Below are 19,887 nucleotides of genomic sequence, written 5' to 3'. Positions count from 1 at the left end.
TGTGAACAATGGGGCGCCTGGGTGGCTCAGTTGTTAAGCGTCTGCCTTCGGCTCAGGTCATGATCCCAGGGTCCTGGCATTCAGCTCAGGTCATGATCCCAGGGTCCTGGCATTCAGCCCCGAACCAGACTTCCTGCTCAGCAGAAAGCCTGCTTCTCTCCCTCCCACTCCCCTGCTTGTGTTCCCTCTCTTGCTGTGTCTTTCTCTGTCAAAAAATAAATAAAATCTTAAAAAAGAAAATGTGAACACTGATAATATCTAGGCATTAGACCATTATAATAGATAATTCATATTACTGATGACTGAGGACTGTCTTAGGTGTAATAACTGTACTATGGTAATGTGAAAAAAATAAAGATTTCTTGTGTTTTAAAGATATTTAATGTATTAATACAATTCTCAAACAAACTAGGTCCTTTAAAAACAGAGGGCTAGATGAGGTTTCAGAAATGAAAACACCTCCTGAGTACACACACAAGAAGAGAAGTTCCACGTTTCAAACTCACCGCCTTTACCGCCTTCTAGATAAGGTAAAGCAGTGAGTGTACTTCGGTGAACATGAGACCCGTCTCAACTCTCCTTTCACAGCAGCGACAGCAGTACTCCATCCATCAGACAAAAAGATCATAATATTGCCGACCAAGGACAAAGCAGATTTGCTTCCAACTACTTGTAACAAATGACTAACATGACAAGGTCCCAGATGAGGCATCCTCATTCAAACCAAGACCTCTTCCAAAAGCAGTGACTGGAGGCAAACAGGGCAGAGCTGGACTAATTAGCCCGAGAGAGGCACAAAGATACGGTCAAAACAAGCAGACGCTGTCAGGTAAAGATACGCCGTTCACGAATCTCGAGGGGATAAAAAAATCCCTCTTTTACCCTTTATAGAGCCTCAGTTCAGTGACTGGCAACATTACCAGCACTCCGTAAGAAACGGTCAATCTGACGGGCTCCCCAGGCTAACATTCCACACTGGGACTGGCTACTGTGATCACAATCCTTTAACTTCCATGGTACAGGTTAATGCCCGATGACATCACACGCACCTTGTAGTTCTGGTGAGATTCGAAGTTGGACAGTGGAGTGTTGCATGCGGTGGAGAAAGGCATGACTTTCACTCCTCTATATACAAGGCCTTTATCATAGAGCTGCTTGAAGACCCACCTGGCAAGTAAAGACACAGTTTTACAACAATGACACAACCAAAATTCTGTCTCCCCAGACTCAGATATTTATGTGTTTGTCTACAGTAGAGTTTCTATCAGCCAATCAAATGGAAAAATCATGTCTCTCAACTGTGGACTGACTGGCAAATTAAAACAGATTCGTGGGGACATTGTATAGACATTAAAAGTGGTAGTATCTGTCCATGGAAAGATGTTCGTGACTTGATGTTGTGTGAGAAAAGCAATCCAGACCATACTGTCCACTGACGTACTAACTGGAAAAACTGTACATATCCATATACTTACATTTTTTAGAGATGCCAAAAAAGCAAATTTTTACCAATATGTTAACCAATATGTTAACAATATTGTTGGGGTTTCAGTTTTTGCTTTTCTTAACAGTTTTCTGGAATATTGCTTAAATTTTACTATATTATGGGCAGTTCTACAAAGGCAATTTTTTTTTTAAAGATTTTATTTGTTTATTTGACAGACAGAGATCACAAGTAGGCAGAGAAGCAGGCAGAGAGAGATAGGAGGAAGCAGACTCTCCGCTGAGCAGAGAGCCCGATGCGGGGCTCGATCCCAGGACCCTAGGATCACGACCTGAGCCCAAGGCAGAGGCTTTAACCCACTGAGCCACCCAGGCGCCCTACAAAGGTAATTTAAAAAGAATAAATAGTTGGGATTAGGATATCTCTCCTACAGTTAGTCAAAAACTTTTATTAAACATTTAACCATGTTGCTTTAAACTAAATGTACCAAGACGCTGACATGTCAATGGTAACAGACATCCTGGGGTCTCCTATGGAGACCTGTCCTGGCTGGATGTCAGGATGCATTGGTGGGAACCCTTAATTCTGTCTTTATGTATAACTTTTATAGTCTAATTCCTATATGCTTGGTACAATAAATAAACTCTTTCCCACTTGTTAAAATACATTTTTATGGAAAACTGTGCACATTTTTTCATAGTATTGCTTGGCTTTAAACAAAGATTAAAAAGTGAAGTTCTATGTAAAATTGCCCAAGTTTATTATATTTTTACTGAGGTGTAACTGACATGTAGCACTGTATTAGATTCAGATGCGCAACACGAGGATTTGGTATTTGTACACACTGCACAATCATCATCATAGTAACTCTACTCACCCTTCATCACAAAGGTTACAACAATTTTTTTCTTATGAGAACTTTTTAAGATTTATCATCTGGGCAACTTAAAATATGCACAATGCTATTGACCATAGTCACCATGCTGTGTGCTACGTCTCCGTGATTTACTTATAACTGCAAGTTTGTACCTCTTGACCTCCCTTTATCCACTGCCCACCTCCAAATTCTTCTTTCCCCTGGCAAATACCATTCTGTTCTCTGTGTCTGTAAGTTTTTGTTATTTTATCTTTTTAAAGATTTTATTTATTTACTAGAGAGAGAGAGAGAGAGAGAGAGGAGGGGAACAGCAGGCAGAGGGAGAGGGAGAAGCAGGCTTCCCAGTGAGCAGGGAGCCCAACGCAGGGCTTGATTCTAGGACCCTGGGATCATGACCTGAGCAGAAGACAGACACTCAACTGACTGAGCCACCCAGGTGCCCCAAGTTTTGTTATTTTAGATTCCACATCTAAGTGAAATCAAAAGGTATTTCTTTCTGACTTAGGTCACTTAGCGTAATACCTCAAGGTCCACCATGTTGTCAAATGGCAAGAATTACTCTTTCTTATGACCGAGTGATACTCTATTTTACACTCCCTCCCTCCCCCTGCATCCTTTTTCTCTTAAGAGGAGGAGAGGGAGGAAGTGGGGGGGGTTGGAGGGAGGGGGAGAATCTTCAACAGGCTACACACCCAATATGGAGCTTGATGTGGGGCTCAATCTCACAACCCTGAGATTGTGAACTGAGCCGAAATCAGAAGTTGGATGCTTAACTGACTGAGCCACCAGGGCCCCCACCCCACATCTTTTTTTTTTAAGATTTTATTTTGAAGAAAGAGAGGGGAGCGAGTAAGCAGGAGAGTGGAGGAGGTAGGAGGAGAGAGACTCTCAAGCAGACTCCACCCTGAGCATGGAGCCTGATGTGGGGCTCCATCCCACTGACCCTGACATTGTGACCGGAGTCAAAATCAAATAGTCTGACGCTCAACTGACTGAGTCACCCAGACACGCACCCCTGCTTTCTTTCTTTCTTTCTTTTTTTTTTTTTTTCATTAAGTTGCTTTATTGTTCGGGTGAAGATAAGGCCCTGGGCATGAGGAAATCAGAGTTAGGTTAGAAACTGGGAGATCAAGGGAGAAGGCACCAGGCGACCATCTTTACTAACTCTCCTTCTCTAGGGATGAGGAAATGGGCGTGAGGTGGGAGGCAGCCAGACCCTGGGCCTCGGTGGCTCTCAGAGCTTGGAGAAGGTGACGTTCTTCAGTTCCTGCTTCTCCACTGCAGCCTGGACAGACTTAACGATGTCCTGGGTTTGCAGCATGCTCATATTCCAGGTGGCCGCGTAATTGAGGCCCTCGGCCACCGAATGGTTGCGGGAGTAGACCAGGTTGATCTTGGTGCTCTGTACCGCCACGGGGCTCTTGGTGGAAATTTCGGCCGCCAAGGTGAAGGCCGCATCAAGCATCTGCACCTCGTCTGGGAACACCCGGCTAACCAGCCCACTGCCCAGGGCCTCATCAGTCATCTTGCGGCAAGTGAAGGCCAGCTCGTTGACCAGGCTCTGGTTTCCGATGACTTTGGGCAGTCTCTGCAGCGTTCCTAAGTCAGCCGCCAAACCTATGTCCACCTCCTTCACCTGGAAGAAAGCATTCTGGGCACAGTACCGGATGTCACAAGCAGTGATGAGGTCCACGCCTGCACCAATGCAGGCCCCATGGATGGCGGCGATCACGGGCTTTGGACACTTCTTGATGACACTGAAGGTCTCTTGGTATTTGCTGATGAGGCTACGGAGGTACCAGCTGGTGCGGGCTACGTCATCTCCTTGGGGCCGTAGGATTTCCGAAGCCATGTCCATAAGGTCGATACCTGCAGTGAACAATTTTCCTGCACCAGAGATCACCACAGCCCGACAGTCGGGGTCTTGTGCTATCTTGTTGAAGCACTCCATCATCTCTCTCCAGAAGGCTTTGTTCATGGCATTCCTCTTCTCAGGCCGGTTTAGCTGCACATGCAGGACGTGTTTCTGAGCCTCTGTCACCCGAAGGGACTCATAGTTGTGGTCTGGCGCATCTCTGGGGGCTGCTGTGGAGGTCGCATCTTGAGCAATGGAGTTCATGGGGCGAAGGCTAAGGCTGAGACCTGGGTGGGTGGGAGCCATCACTCGTCGTATCAGCAGGCTCCGCAGACTATGAGACACTGCCACGGCTGCCGCCATCGCAAACTAGTAGCTAAGGGGACTCTGCTTTCTTTTTTTTTTAATCTGTTAGTCAGTCAGTGCACTCTCAGGTTGGTATCATACCTTGGCTACTGTAAATAATATTGTGATGAACATAAGGTACATACATCTTTTTTGAAGTAGTGTTCTGGGGGTTTTTTGGATAAATACCCAGAAGCAGAATTACTGCATCATATGGTATTTCTATTTTTAGTATTTCGAGGTCCTCTTTACTGTGGAGTCCCACTTGCCTCCATTTCATTCAGGTTTTTTCCTGTTGTTTTGTTTAGAACTTACTCCTCTGTCTCCTCATTTTGCTTGATGCTCCGGGTTGGTTTCTTTGTACCACGTAAAACCGCTACCTCTCCCAGTCTTGAAGGAGCAGTCTCATGTGGGAGATGAACTTTATTGTTCAACCTTGCCCTAGAGCTCTTGGTTATCTCTCAAATTTTGTGATTGCCTAAGCAGCCTAACTTATTCTCCCATCCAAGTACTAACCAGGCCCGACCCTGCTTAGCTTCCGAGATCAGATGAGATCGGGCGCATTCAGGGTGGTATGGCCGTAGACCTGACTTATTCTCAATAGTTCACTGTTGGTGAGAGTGTTCCAAGACCTGTGAGTGTACCAGGGTGAGGTCTCTCTGTCAGAACCTAGTTTCAGGCTGAATGTGAACCCAGACACTCAAGCAGCAGCTTTTACAAAGTACACAAAATAGAGGGGGCGCCTGGGTGGCTCAGTCGGTGAAAGGTCTGCCTTCGGCTCAGGTCATGATCCCAGGATCCTGGGATCAAGCCCTGTGTAAGGCTCCCTGCTCAGTGGAGAGTCTGCTTCTCCCTCTCACTCTCCCCCTGGTGTTCTCTCAAATAAAAAAATAAAATCCTAAAAAAAAAAAATAATAATAAAGTACACAAATGTGTACAGCCCTGTGGGACCGCACTATAAAGCTTGTGGACTTCCAGATCAGGCAATTTGGTCCCCAGGCTAATAGCTGCAAAAACTGGGTATATATATAAACTTCTTTCTGGGAGGTATCAGTGAGCAGCAGTGAGGCTGAGAGACAGCACAAATATGGTGTCCCCTGGGGCACATTCCCAAGGACACCTTTGTAGCCTATAAATATAGTAGTAAACCTAAAGGCAGCCCCTCAGGCTGAAGTTCTATGACAAGTAAATCAATCAATCAATCAATCAATCAATCTCTGCCTCCCAGTGCCCATGTTGATGTGGGCCTTTTGTGGTGGAGTTGTTGTTCAGCTAGTTTCCAGGTCTTTTTCCTAGGGAATTGTAGATCTGTGAGTAGGTGACTTTAGGATCTTCCTATGCCGCCAACCTTAGCACAAATTTCTCAAGGTTTTTTTTTTTTTTTTTTTAAAGGTTTTATTTATCTACTTGGGGGAGGGGGAGAAAACAAGTGGGAGAGGCTGAGGGAGAAGCAGACTCCCCGCTGAGCACAGAGCCTGATGTGGGGCTCAGTCCCAGGACCCTGAGATCATGACCTAAGCTGAAGTCAGATCGTAACCAACTGAGCCACCCAGGTACCCCTCAAATTGCCCAAGTTTAAACTCAGTCTTAAATTACATACTTTGATTCAAGGATATTCACAGAAAACTAGAGAAGGATTATTATCCTAAGACCCAGTTTGAAACCTAGGAATAATAAAATAAACTGTGATCTCACGCAAGTCGGTCACCTGTCTTCACTTGAACAGGGTCCAAACCCAATACCCAGGACTCTATGAATCATGTGGGAAAACTGATAGGGAAGTACTTTATGTAGTCAAAAGCACCAGCCCCGGGGCGCTTGGGTGGCTCAGTGAGTTAAGCCTCTGCCTTCGGCTCAGGTCATGATCCCGGGGTCCTGGGATCGAGCCCCACATCGGACTCTCTGCTCGGCGGGGAGTCTGCAGAGCCAGCCCCTCTCTGTGCCTGTCTCTCTGCCTACTTGTGATCTCTGTCAAATGAATAAATAAAATCTTAAAAAAAAATATATTAAAGAAAAAAAAGAAAAAAAGAAGCACCAACCCCATCTAAATTATCTGCCATTATTAATGTCATCATTATTAAAGGTCTCTCCTACTATCTTTTTATATTCCCTCTAAACCTACATGCCTTATATACCTGCCAACATGTTCCCCAGTAATATTCTAATACTTAGAAGCTTTCTAAAAAATGAGTTATTTATTTATTTTATTTATTTGAAAGAGAGAGACAGAGACAGCAAGACAGAGCACAGGCAGGGAGAGGAGGGAGAAGCAGGCTCTCCGCTGAGCAGGGACTAGATCCCCCTGACCTGGGCCTAAGGCAGATGCTTAACCGACCAAGCCACCCAGGAGCCCTAATGCTGAGAAGCTTTAAAAACTGTTTTCTCTGATTCAAGTATGGTTTTACATAAAGTAAGAAGTACTGTGTAGAGCTATATTGTCCAACATGGTAGGCACTAGCCACATGTGCTCTTTAAAAAAAAAAAAAAAAATTTATTTTTAAGTAATCTCTGTACCCAACATGGGGGATGAACTTCTAACCCTGAGATCAAGAGTCACATGCTCTACTAACTGAGCCAGTCAGGCACCCCGACATGTGCTAATTTAAACTTAAATTAAAATGAGAAATTCATTTTCTTGGCCTAGCCACATTTAAGTGCTCGGGAGGTGTGTAACCCAAATTGTGGTTTTTAGCGCTTCTCCGATCTTAAGAAGTCCTGCTGTTCAGTGAATGGAAAGCCCCCTCTTGAGACTCTTATCAGCTTCCAACCTTGCAGTCTGGAGATGGGTCTGGAGATGTGATCACAGGGGCCTGTCAAGTCAGAGGGTCTGAGAACTGCCTCCCAAGGCATCTAGCTCCTCAGAGGCCAAGGACTTGTGCCAAGCATGTACCACAGATCTCGACTAACACCAATGCAAGCAGGTGGACAGGAAGGCAGTAGGAGCCACAAGTGCCTACAAAGTGCACAAAGGAAGTGCATCGTACCAAAGAGCTTTGCAACTCACCTGTCACTATGCGTAATTTAATAAAAGGCCTTCCTCCAGGCCCGAGGTCTGTGCTTAGGGCACTTGGCAGTCATAATAACGGTATCTGTTTGCCCAGTAAGGAGATGTAATGATTCTCATATAATTATAAGAGGTTCACCTATTAAGACTTTGGCATTGTAACACTTGTTTTGTAATAGTAAAAAGAAGCAATGCTAGTAAAAAGAAGTAACTTGCTATGCAAACGACCATACTATACAACTTGTCTCAGTATAAAATACAAGTACACAATCTCTTAGGCTTAATAAAACAAAAATACTTCTGAAACTTCATTTCCCTAAATTTGGTACCAATTTGGCCAAAAAACAAACAAACAAACAAACAAACAAACAAACAACAAAAACCCACCAAAAAACCCCCCTCAATACCCTTTAACTGACATCAGGCCATTTATATTCTTTGTTTTGTCTACTTAGCATGAACAATTGTGTGTTCTGATGCAAAAATACTGATGTATTTGATTACAGGTTGCTGCTAAACCTGTTGGAGCCATTATATACTACAGAGTACATGCATATCCTATTACCTTGGCAGAAGCCAAAATTTATTGAATTAAAAAACAAATCTAGGTATTGACAGAGATAAACAGCTAGTACACAGAAGATTTTCAGGACAGTAAAAATACTTTTATGATGCTAGCATGATGGCTACATGTTATTTGTCCAAACCTACAGAACATACAACACCAAGAGTGACCCTTAATGTAAACTATAGACTTCGGGTGATTATGATGTGTCAGTGTATGTCATCAATGGTAACAAATGTGTCACTCAGAGGGGAGCTGTTGGTAGTGGAGGAGGCCATGCATGTGTGGGGGCAGGGAACAGGGGAAATCTCTGTACCTTCCTCTCAATTTTGCTATGAACTGAAGAGTGATCAAAATAAATAAAGCTTTAAAAACAAAAAACAAATCCATCCCAAAGACTTTTGATAAATAACTGTGAATCTGAAAAACCGATTCACACTAGAAGATCTCTCCACTAAGCAATAAACAGAATATTCATTATATTTAAATTTCAAGTAAACCTACCAGACAGATTCCATGAATTGTGGATACAGAGTTTTGTAGTCATTGTCAAAGTCAATCCATCGGCCAAGTCTGGTAACAGTGGACTTTAAAAATATGAATGTTAGAGTTATTAAACAATGATATTTGTTATTGCACATCGATGTGTCTCATTTCTATCGTCATCACATATACAATGATTTTGGGAAAACAAAACAACTAATGTTTCAGGTAAACCTATGCAGTAAACAACACACTACGTAAGGTTAAGAACCAATTTTCTTGGCATTCATCCTATATGCAGATGATGTCAGTTAAAAATATTAGGATTCCTTTATAAAAGTTTACCCAAACTAGCATTTGGCATCCACCACAGGTGTAACTGTTTGCTGGCAAGAATCATCAATGGATGCTAAAATTCATAAACAAAAGTATAAGAAATAGAGTATTTCCAAAGACTCCCCCACAGCATACTTAATTACAAAGGAAAAACTGCAAATTAACAATGGGAAAACCTGACATATATTACCTTAGTGAACAAAATTAATGTCAAGAATGAGATATATTGGCATCACAGGCCTCCTGATAATGACAGAATGAGAAGGGCATGATGTAACTTCTGAGTATTCTTGTAAAAAATGCGTACATAACCTAAACTTAATCATGAGAAAACGCCAGACTTTGGGGCACTTTCTACAAAATAACCAGTCTGTACTCTTTAAAAGTGACAAGGTCAGGTGCCTGGCTGGCTCAGTTGGAAGAGCATCTGACTCTTGATTTTGGGGTTGTAAGCTTGAGCCCCATGTTGGGTGTAAAAATTAAATAAGTAAATAAACTTAAAAAGAAAAAGTGATAAGGTCATAGAAGACAAAGAAAGGTTGAGGGAATCCTCCAGGTTGAAGTAGAATAAGGAAGTATGACAACTATATGCAATGTGTGTCCCTAGACTGGATCCTGGATCAAAAATAATTAGTGGATGGGGCGCCTGGGTGGCTAGTGGGTTAAGCCTCTGCCTTCAGCTCAGGTCATGATCCCAGGGTCCTGGGATCGAGCCCCGCATCGGCTCTCTGCTCAGCAGGGAGCCTGCTTCCTCCTCTCTCTCTGTCTGCCTCTCTGCCTACTTGTGATCTCTGTCTGTCAAATAAATAAATAAAATCTTAAAAAAAAAAAAAAAAAGAAATTAGTGGAACAACTGGTATAATTTGAAGGTCTATTATATCTGTTAATTTCTTGCTTTTGATAATTATGTTATGATTATTAAAGGTGTCAGAATTTGGGAAAGGAGAGTATAGGGGAATTTTTTGTAACTATTTTTATGAAATTTTTTGCTAAGTCTGAATTATTTCAAAATGAAAAGTTAAAAAATTAAAAAAATTTTAAGGAAAAAAAAAGCCACGTGCATATTACGGTCATTAGATTTTTTTCCTTCTGGCGCCAGGCAAGAAAGTCTGACTGCATCAAGTTAGGAAAAAAAATGATTTTTAATAAAACATTAAATAAAAAAATAAAAAGTTAGGAGAGAATTGAGGAGCTTGATTTTCAGGTTGATGAAATCAGATTTTATTTACCAGCAAAGAGAAGCCACTCAGAATTCTGAGCAGGGAAGACGACGACGAGCAGTCTTTTTTTTTTTTTTTTTTTAATTTGACAGAGAGATCACAAGCAGGCAGAGAGAGAGGAGGAAGCAGGCTCCCCGAGAGAGCAGAGAGCCCGATGCAGGGCTCGATCCCAGGACTCCGAGATCATGACCTGAGCCAAAGGCAGCGGCTTAACCCACTGAGCCACCCAGGCGCCCCACGACGAGCAGTCTTGTGGGAGAGAGAAGCTGGCAGGGTGAGTGCAAAGAATGGGAGCACAAGCCCAATCGAGAGATGGTTACAGAGACTCAGGGAGGGGGGCTGGGGGCCGGGAGATTGCAGGAATGCAATGACTTGACAAGAGACACTGAAGAAAAAGACTTGATAGGATTTGGCATTTGATTTGATCGTGAGGATGGTGTGTGAGGCCTGGAAGACGGACACTATCCACTATCCGCAGAACAGGAAACTGAATTTTCCAACAGTAGGTTTGAGACGTCAAAGTGGTGAGAGAGACGGAAAAACAGAAGTCAGACATGTTTTTAAGGTACACAGACACACTAGCTGGAGAACCAGAGAAGATGGGGGGACCTCTGCTCCTCCACCCATCAGAACAAGAGAGAAGGAGCTCTGCCGGCCTTTCACAGGCCTTAGGAACAGAAGCAACGGTAGGATGGGAGTTGAGTTAATAGAACACTGAGGCCAAATCTGAATTGTTTTTAACAGCAACATTCAAGTTAATCTTTTTGCTAGAACAGCCTGATTCCGGTCATATACAGTGAGTAGGTAGGAGATTAAGTACTGAAGACAGTCAAGTACATAGATAAGAGAGGGCGCAGTTTAAGCTCACAGCTTAATAGAGTTGTACGTAGAAACTAAATACTTCTTTAAAGAGGGCGGTCAACCCTCCTATGTCAAAACCTCACACAGATAGCCATACTTTTGGATGTTTCTCATAAAAAGCACAAAAGGGATATAAACCTTTTCAACTCCATTTAAAAATTAAAGTTTTCATTCATTCCACTGAAAATAACCCAACATACCTTCCACTCAGTAGAATATCTCATCACAATTGCTCGACACTGATTGTTATACTCTACAATCCCCATTTTGGCTACATCCTCTGGTCCTCTGATTCCCAGTGTCTTATCAATTTCATATTCCTGAAAATTTGCAGTAAGATTGTTAATATCCTTGCCCTCTGAAATAAATGCAATTCAGCAACTCTAGCAAATAACACAGATTTTAAAAAACTGATCTCAAAAATCTAGAGAGAAAATGAACTATAAATAATATTGTAGAAACAAAGTACATTATAGGAAAAATTCATATTAACATTATAGGAAAAATTCATATTAACAAAGTACATTATAGAAAAAATTCATGATAAAATCCAACGCTCATTAAAAGAATCAGAACTTTTTAAGACTGGTGACTCAAACATACCACAGGTAAGCCATGACAATCCCATCCAAATCTTCTCTCAACATGAAACCCATTCTGGTGAGCATATCTGGTAACTATATCTTTAATTGTCCCTGCAAGTATATGTCCATAGTGAGGTAGTCCAGTTGCAAAAGGAGGTCCATCATAGAACGTAAATCTAACAGAGGCGATAAAAAGGTTAAGGGACTTTAAAATAGCAAAAATTTAGGATAACATTTTTCTACAGATAGCTCCTATCATAGTAGAGTGATAAGAAGCAGACAGAATGTAGAAAAGCAGCAAACCAGAAAATTCACAGACATAAATGGTTAAATATTTACTGGAGGTCCTGTCTTCAAAAAACCTTGTTACGGCGGAGCTGGAATGACCTTCATCAGACTATCAACACTTGGTTTATTAGTTCCATGACATAAGGCAAGTTATTTATACCAATCCTGAGTTACCTCATCAGTAACACAGGAACAAACATCTCACGATGTTTTTGAACACAGGAGACACATGATAAAAACAGTAAAGAAAGGACTGGTCTTTAAGTGAATGGAGACTAGAAGCAGGAAGTACTCCAACAGGAAGCTAGGACTAGTCTAGTGTTTAAATGAGGGTGGTAAGTATGAGAAAAGAAGAATGGAAGAAGGTGATACATAAACTCTATTCAGACTTCTTAAAGAAACAGAATCTACCTCAATATTTAAAAACTCATCCATTCAATATGTACCCACTGCACAAAGCACCCACTATGTAGAGAGCTAGGAGACGCTGGAAGCACAGAAATCAATGAAGCTTCTGCCTTCATGGAACTCGGTCTAAGAAATGACTATTCTTTTTTTTTTTTTAGAAATGACTATTCTCAAAGACTCTACCATTACCAAAGAAATTCACATACTTTGGCTTATGTTTTGATTGCTTTAAGCATTCCTGAAAACAGTTAAATTCAGACCAGAACTGTAAGATTTTCTCTTCTTCAGCAGGAAAATTGATGTTTTCTGGAACTTGCTGAACCATTTTGTTGCTGCAAGAGAAAAGCAAATTTATTATTATTATTATTTTTTTTAAAGATTTTATTTATTTATTTGACAGAGAGAAATCACAAGTAGGCAGAGAGGCAGGCAGAGAGAGAGAGGAGGAAGCAGGCTCCCTGCTGAGCAGAAAGCCCGATGTGGGGCTCGAACCCAGGACCTGGGATCATGACCTGAGCCGAAGGCAGTGGCTTAACCCACTGAGCCACCCAGGCGCCCCGCAAATTTATTATTCTTAACAGCGAAGTCTAGGAATAACAGAGTGGCATACTTTAAAATGAGTGTCTGTATTACTATCCATGACACTACACTATACTTTAAAAAACATCACAGCTTTTTTGAATTATAGTTCACATATCATGAAGTCCACATTTTGTACGATTCAGTGGTTTTTAGTATATTCACGAGGTTGTGCAACCAGGAGCATGCTCTAATTCCACAACATCTTCATTACCACTCTGCCCTGCCCGCTCCAAAAACCTGTCTACAGTAGCAGTCATTCTCCACTGCCTTCTTCCCCAACCCCCGGGCAACAATTAATCTGCTTTCTGCAATACTGAGTTTTCTTATTCAGGACATTTCATACAGATGGAATCATGTGTCTGTCTTGTTAGAATTATGTTTTCAAAGTTCTTCTATGTTATAACATGTCTTTATACTTCATTATTTTTTATGGCTGAATATTTCGTTGTATAGCTATGCCATAGTTTATCCATTCATTAGTTCATGGACATTAGGAATGTTTCCACTTTTTGGCTATTAGGAACAGTCCTCCTATGAATATTCATGTATAACTTTTTTTTTTTTTTAATTTTATTTGACGCAGGGAGAGAGATCACAAGTAGGCAGAGAGGCAGGCAGCGGTAGGGGTGGGGAGCAGGCTCCCTGCCGAGCAAAGAGCCCGATGTGGGGCTCGATCCCAGGATCCTGGGATCATGACCTGAGCTGAAGGCAGAGGCTTAACCCACTGAGCCACCCAGGTACCCCCATGTATAAGATTTTGCGTGGACATATGTTTTCAGTTCTTTGGGTCTACATCCAGGAGTAGAATTGCTGGATCACATGGAAACTGTGTTTAACTTTTGAGAAACTACTCAAAAATGTTTTCTAAAGCTGCCGCCTCATTTTATATTTTCCCAGCAGTGAGTATTTCAGTTTTTCTATATCCTCACTCCTGATTGTCCATTTCTGAATTATAGGAAATCCTGTGGGTATGAAGTGGTATCTTATCATGATTTTAATTTGCATTTTCTAGTGATTAGTGATGTTGATCACATATTCATGTGCTTATTGGCAATATTTATATCTTATTTGGAGAAATTACCATTCATCTTTTGTACAATGTTTAAACTGGGTTGTCTTTTAACTGTTGAGTTATAAGAGTTCTTCATATATTCCAGATAGAAGTCCCTTATTGGGACTACAGAATTTGCAAAAATTTTCTCCCATTCTGTGGGTTGTGTTTTTTTGGTTTTTTTTTAAAGATTTTATTTATTTGAGAGAGAGACAGAGAGAAAGAGTGCAAACAGGGAGAGGGGCAGAGGGAGAAGCAGACTCCCTGCTGAGCGAGGAGCCCGACAAAGGGCTTATCCCCAAACCCTGAGATCATGACCCAAGCTAAAGGCAGGCTCTTCACTAACTGAGCCACCTAAGTGCCCCTCCATGAGTTGTCTTTATCTTTTTCACATTATTGCTCAAGCACCACTTTCAATTTTAGTGAAGTCAGTTTATCTACTTTTTGTTTTGTTCTTGAGCTTTTGGTGTCATATTTAAGAAACCACTACCTAAAACAAAATTGTGAAGGTTTAGCTCTTATATTTAGGTTGTTGATCTATTTTAAATTATTTTTGTATATTGTGTGACACAGGAGTACACAGTACTTTTTAAAAAAGATCTTATTTGAGGGGCGTCTGGGTGGCTCAGTGGTTAAAGCCTCTGCCTTCGGCTCAGGTCACAATCCGAGGGTCCTGGGATCCAGCCCCGCATCGGGGGTCTTCGCTCGGCAGGGAGCCTACTTCCTCCTCTCTCTCTGCCTGCCTCTCTGCCTACTTGTTATCTTTGTCTGTCAAATACATAAATAAAATCTTTAAAAAAAAAAAAAAAAGATTTTATTTGAGAGAGAGCAAGAGCGATAGAGAGCAAGAGAGAGAGAGAAGCAGACACCCTGCTGATCGAGGAGTCGGATGCAGGACTTGATCCCAGGACCCCCAGATCACAACCTGAGCCAAAGGCAGATGCTTAACTGCCACCCAAGTACCCCAATACTTTTTGATTATCGTAAAACTTGTTTCTAAATAACATTCTTCACTTATTTCTTAACTCTAATATAACATTTAGTAATTGTAGACAACATATTTCTAAGAAGAAACAAGAAAATCTTGGAAATTTATGTAAAGATACTAAAAATGCATTAACCTGAAAAAAGTAAATCTCAAAGTAGGTAAGAGTTTTTACCTACACTCACAGGACAGATAGCACTTTTATTGAGATAACCTCATTTCTTTGAGGAAAACAGGTAAAACCTTAAAAAAAAAAAAGCTAAAAAGATATGACTCTGACATTCAAATAATTTCTAGCTCATTCCAATTTTCTATTTTATTCCTTTTATTGCTTATTCGTGATTTTTGTGTTGGACAAACTGTATACATCCTGGATTTAGTCCCTAGTAAGAGAAGTCTTAAAGTGGCGTTTTTAAGAGTTCTGCTAAAAATCCCTGCAGAAACACCTGATCAGTCTGGGGCTTAACTACCTAGGGAGCATCCTCCAACCCATTCCTCCTCAAAGCCTATATATTCTTATTAAATAATTTCAATAAGGTTGGTGACCAGGTTTCCAAACCAACATCAGATTAGAAGGGGACAAGACTGCTAATAATGAGAAAACAACAGAGAAGATAGAGAATCTTAAGAACTCAAGAACTTGGGGCACCTGGGTGGCTCAGTTAGTTAAAGCGTCTGCCTTTAGCTCGGGCCATGATCCCAGAGTCCTGGGATTGAGCCCCATGTCCAGCTCGTTGCTCAGCAGGGAGTCTGCTTCTCCTTCTCCCTCTGCAGATCCCCTGTTTGTGCACACGCTCTCTCTCTCTCAAATAAATAAATAAAATCTTTTATTTTTTTTTAACTTTTTAAAAAAAGATTTTATTGAGACACCTGGGTGGCTCAGTTGTTAAGCGTCTGCCTTCAGCTCAGGTCGTGATCCCAGGGTTCTGCGATCCAGCCCCACATAGGGCTCCCTGCTTAGCGTGAAGCCTGCTTCTCCCTCTTCTGCTCCCCCTGCTTGTGTTTTCGTTCTTTTGGTGTCTCTTTCAAATAAATAAATAAAATCTTTTTTTAAAAAAAGATTTTCTTTAAAAAAAAAAGATTTTATTTATTTGACACAGAGAGCACAGCAGGGCGACTGGCAGGCAGAGGGAGAGGCAGGCTAAGGGAGAGCAAAGAGACCTAAATACCTCAGTCAATTCTGAAAGTACCAAAACCTAAGCACAGTAATTGACCCATGCCATCCAAAAAACCAAAATTTTAAAAAATTTATACACATTAAAAAATTTTTTTTTGTGAGAATTGGAAGTGGTCGGACTGGATAATAATAATGAAGATGGTGTGAATTGGATAAATTTCAAAAATTATTTTGGCTAAAAAAAAAATTTTTTTTTAAAGTTTTGGTTTTTTGTTGTTGTTTTTTCACCATCAGTGTCTCTCCTTTTCTTTCATTTATTTTTGAGATGTGAGGCTGTCTTTGGGTTTTATATATGGAAAAAAATAAGACAAGAACATCGAAGCATGCATTTCTGTCTAGGTGTCATTAAATGGTGTTAAACAGAAGTTGAATGGCATTTTGGATCTTTGGATCGTGTTACAATGCCTGGCCTTTCACAGATGGTGAGGGTGTGTCTGTGCCCTAAATGATTTATTAGGGGTTCTGCTGGTTCGGTGACCACCATATTAGAGGCCTATTGAAACTGAAAAGGCTACATCTGAAGATTAACAGATCTTTGGATATCAATACATTTCTTTCTGTCACTTCTAATCCTCCTCAAGGCCAGTTCTAGAATTGCCAGCACCTATGGGAGCTGACTATAGTAGACTTACCAGGCCCACCTTGGACTGAGGATTCAGAACCTGCGTTTTAACAATATCCCAGGGGATCAGCACGCACAGTAAAGTTTTTAAGTCACTACTCTTGAACTGTTCTAATCATTATTCAGGAATATCTATCTGAAAAAAAAATTTTTTTTTTTAAGAAAGTGAGATTTATGCTTTTGGTGTAAAAGGGTCATAAGTTTTATAAAACTTTCTAGGGAGCTTTTATTCCCCCCCAAATTAAGAATCAGTGATTATGCCAAACACAAAGACTCAACATAACAGCACAGGGAGGAGCTATGTATCAGTGACCGGGCTGTGGCGGCTGCTGAGAGAAACAGCCCCCACGCATAAATCACAGGGTTGCTCTGGCCCTTCACATCCACTGGAGAGCTGTACTTGCAAACAGCATCCAGTAACCACAGGGCGTGGAGTGTAGGGAGCAGAAAGAGGAGAAAGATTAATCACCAGGTCATGCTAAGGGAAAAAATCTCTTCTTCTTCCTTCTTACCATAATCCTCTCCCTCCAACTCTCCGTATTCCAGACTCTCCCAGACCTGTTCAGAAATTTCTAGATAATCTCCTTGACTTTTACTTGTGTTTACTTCAATAGATCTTAGAAATGCATACAAAAATATTTTACAAATAAAGACCCATGGGGCACTGGATGGCACAGTCAGTTAAGCATCTGACTCTTGATTTTGGCTTGGGTCATGATCTCAGGGTTGTGAGACTGAGCCCCCCAGCGAACTCTGTGCTGGGTGTGGAGCCTACTTAAGATTCTCTCTCTCCCTCTCCCTTGGCTCCTCCCCCACTCTCCCTCTCCTCTTCTAAAAATAAAAATAAAAAATCCATGCACTTCCTTGCAACATCTGCTTGTCTTTAATTCCACTGTACTAGAAGTTTCACTATTCCTTCCCATTATCTGAAATCTGAGTCCCCTTAATAGTACCAGATAATCTCCACATCTAACTGATCACCAAAGTCATGTGCATCTGACCTCTAAGTCTATTTCTGTTCCCTCTTCTGCCTCCCCAGGTTTTCATAATATGTGACAGTAAGTCACATCTCACCCCAGAGGTGGGTCTATCTCCAGCTCTTTCTCAATTGAGTCATATCCTATTAACATATACCTCACAGATATACTTACACAAATGTATAAAATATGGACAAAGATATTAATTGAAGCATATAGAGAAATATCTGAAAACAACTTAAACATCCATGAATAAGTGGCTAAAATAAATAATGGCACATCAGTACCATGTAGGCATTAAAAATAATCCCAATATATCAAATATACATACTGCCTATATACTGAGAAAGAAAAAAAAGGTCATAGTTCTAACTATTTATACTATGCATATTATCATTTTTAAGAGGCTTAAAACATACATATGTAATTAAAATCTATGTTTAAGTAATTCTGTATTTGAATTTAGAAGGCTACGCATCAAACTTCACTATGCCTACCGTGGTGGGGGCTGGGGAGCATGAAGGAACAAATCTTTGTTACTTCATACCACTTTTTTCTGTATGTTTTAACTTTATCAAAAAAATTTTAAAATAAAGAGAAAAATAAATACCGTATATCCAACATACCACTTCCTAAGAAGCAGCTCTGAAAGTACCATTTTTTTTTTTTAAAGATTTTATTTATTTATTTGACAGAGATCACAAGTAGGCAGAGAGGCAGGCAGAGAGAGAGAGGAAGGGAAGCAGGCTCCCTGCTGAGCAGAGAGCCCGATGCGGGGCTCGATCCCAGGACCCTGGGATCATGACCTGAGCTGAAGGCAGCGGCTTTAACCCACTGAGCCACCCAGGCGCCCCCCATTTTTGTATTAAAAAAAAAATTCAGTAACTCCTCTCTCCCAACAATATTCTGTACAGACTTTTCAATAGGGTACTCAAGGCGACCATGGTCTTACCCCAAATTACTACTTTTCCTCCTGACCTTTACTCTTACAAAACTCAAGCACCAGGAACATCACACTGAGAAACAAAACCACTTTCCTGACCTATTACTTTCATGCTTCTGGAACTCTCCCCACATACTCCAGCACTACCCAGCTTAAATAATGCACTGTCCTCCCTAAGGCTTTTATCAATCCCTTTTTTCCGAACTAATATTCCCCTCCCGAGTCTGTTCCTCTCCTAAACCTTGTGGTTTTTACTTCACACACTCTCCAGTTCAACTGTAAATCCACTGCCTGCAGAAGCATTCTTACTGTCTATCCTCCAGCATGTGCTGACACCAATGGTCTGAAGGAATCTCTTGGCCCGAATCCTTAGTTTCCATCAGCAATACTCCTCCCACCTGCCTTTTCAACCTATCCCACTCCATGGTTCCTCCTGGCACAAGACAATGATTAAGAGGATTGGCTTTGGAATTCCTCCCCCACCTTTTTTTTTTTTTTAATTAATTTATTTTTTGAGAGAAACAGACAATGAGTGGGGTGAAGGTCAGAAGGAGAGAGAGAGATGGAGAGAGTCTCAAGTAGACTCCACTTAAGCCCAGAGCCTGACCTGCAGCACAGTCTCACAACTCTGAGATCATGACCTGGACTGAAATCAAGAGCCTGACGTTCAATCAACTGAGCCACCCAGGCGTCCCTACTGATATTTACTTTGTTTTAAAAGTTCATAATAAGGGGTGCCTGGGTGGCTCAGTGGGTTAAAGCCTCTCTGCCTTCAGCTTAGGTCATGACCCTAGGGTCCTGGGATCCGCCCTGCATTCGCATCCTGAGCCCTGAGCTCGGCATGGCATCCACATCCCATCTCTCTGCTCAGCAGGGAGCCTGCTTCCCCCTCCCTCTGTGCCTGCCTCTCTGCCTACTTGTGATCTCTCTCTCTCGGTCAAATAAATAAATAAAATCTTTAAAGGAAAAAAGTTCATGATACTACTAGGAATCCCCTAAATCAATTACTTTATCTCTAGTTTCATCCCTCCTGATCTTTATGCAAAACCTGAATGCTAAAACTAAGCCTCACCTTTGTATTAAAAACCCTTCTTCTCTTCTGGACTCATTCCCAACACCATTTCATTCAACACCAAAACCTCATAAGGCTGGAGGCTGCCATCTCCCACTTGCTCCCTACACACCCTAAAGTTGCAGTGACTGCCACAAGGCCCCCTCTTCTGAAGCAACACACACACTTCCAAATCCTGCCGTACTTACTAGGTAGGGTCCTTCAGACT

The 19,887-nt window shown here is 41.5% G+C and overlaps 2 protein-coding genes and 1 non-coding gene across 8 annotated transcripts in view; all 3 read right to left on the bottom strand.

Moving 5' to 3' along the window:
• Window positions 1-19,887, bottom strand: part of IARS1 (isoleucyl-tRNA synthetase 1) — a 72,333-nt gene that overhangs the window by 51,720 nt on the left and 726 nt on the right. For 2 of the 6 annotated variants that reach the window (XM_047701191.1, XM_047701193.1), the window contains exons 2-7: window positions 16,698-16,823; window positions 12,477-12,602; window positions 11,594-11,750; window positions 11,191-11,310; window positions 8,595-8,677; window positions 1,050-1,167 (exon numbers count right to left, since the gene is read on the bottom strand). In XM_047701191.1, the coding sequence (XP_047557147.1) occupies window positions 1,050-1,167; window positions 8,595-8,677; window positions 11,191-11,310; window positions 11,594-11,750; window positions 12,477-12,595 (597 nt within the window). In that variant the 5' untranslated portion in view covers window positions 12,596-12,602; window positions 16,698-16,823. Of the gene's footprint in view, window positions 1-1,049; window positions 1,168-8,594; window positions 8,678-11,190; window positions 11,311-11,593; window positions 11,751-12,476; window positions 12,603-15,063; window positions 15,087-16,697; window positions 16,824-19,887 lie in introns of those variants that run through there. The other 4 variants (XM_047701192.1, XM_047701197.1, XM_047701195.1 and 1 more) reach the window with 3 other exon arrangements.
• Window positions 3,340-4,572, bottom strand: LOC125084075 (delta(3,5)-Delta(2,4)-dienoyl-CoA isomerase, mitochondrial-like). The gene has a single exon (XM_047701204.1). The coding sequence runs from the start codon at window positions 4,537-4,539 to the stop codon at window positions 3,556-3,558; it is 984 nt and encodes a 327-aa protein (XP_047557160.1). The 5' UTR covers window positions 4,540-4,572; the 3' UTR covers window positions 3,340-3,555.
• On the bottom strand, window positions 16,986-17,116 carry LOC125084196 (small nucleolar RNA SNORA84). The gene has a single exon (XR_007122544.1). It is a non-coding gene; the product is annotated as a small nucleolar RNA SNORA84 (small nucleolar RNA).

The sequence above is a fragment of the Lutra lutra genome, chromosome 13, assembly GCF_902655055.1.
Source record: "Lutra lutra chromosome 13, mLutLut1.2, whole genome shotgun sequence".
NCBI lineage: Eukaryota > Metazoa > Chordata > Mammalia > Carnivora > Mustelidae > Lutra > Lutra lutra.
This window is presented reverse-complemented; position numbering and strand designations above follow the sequence as displayed.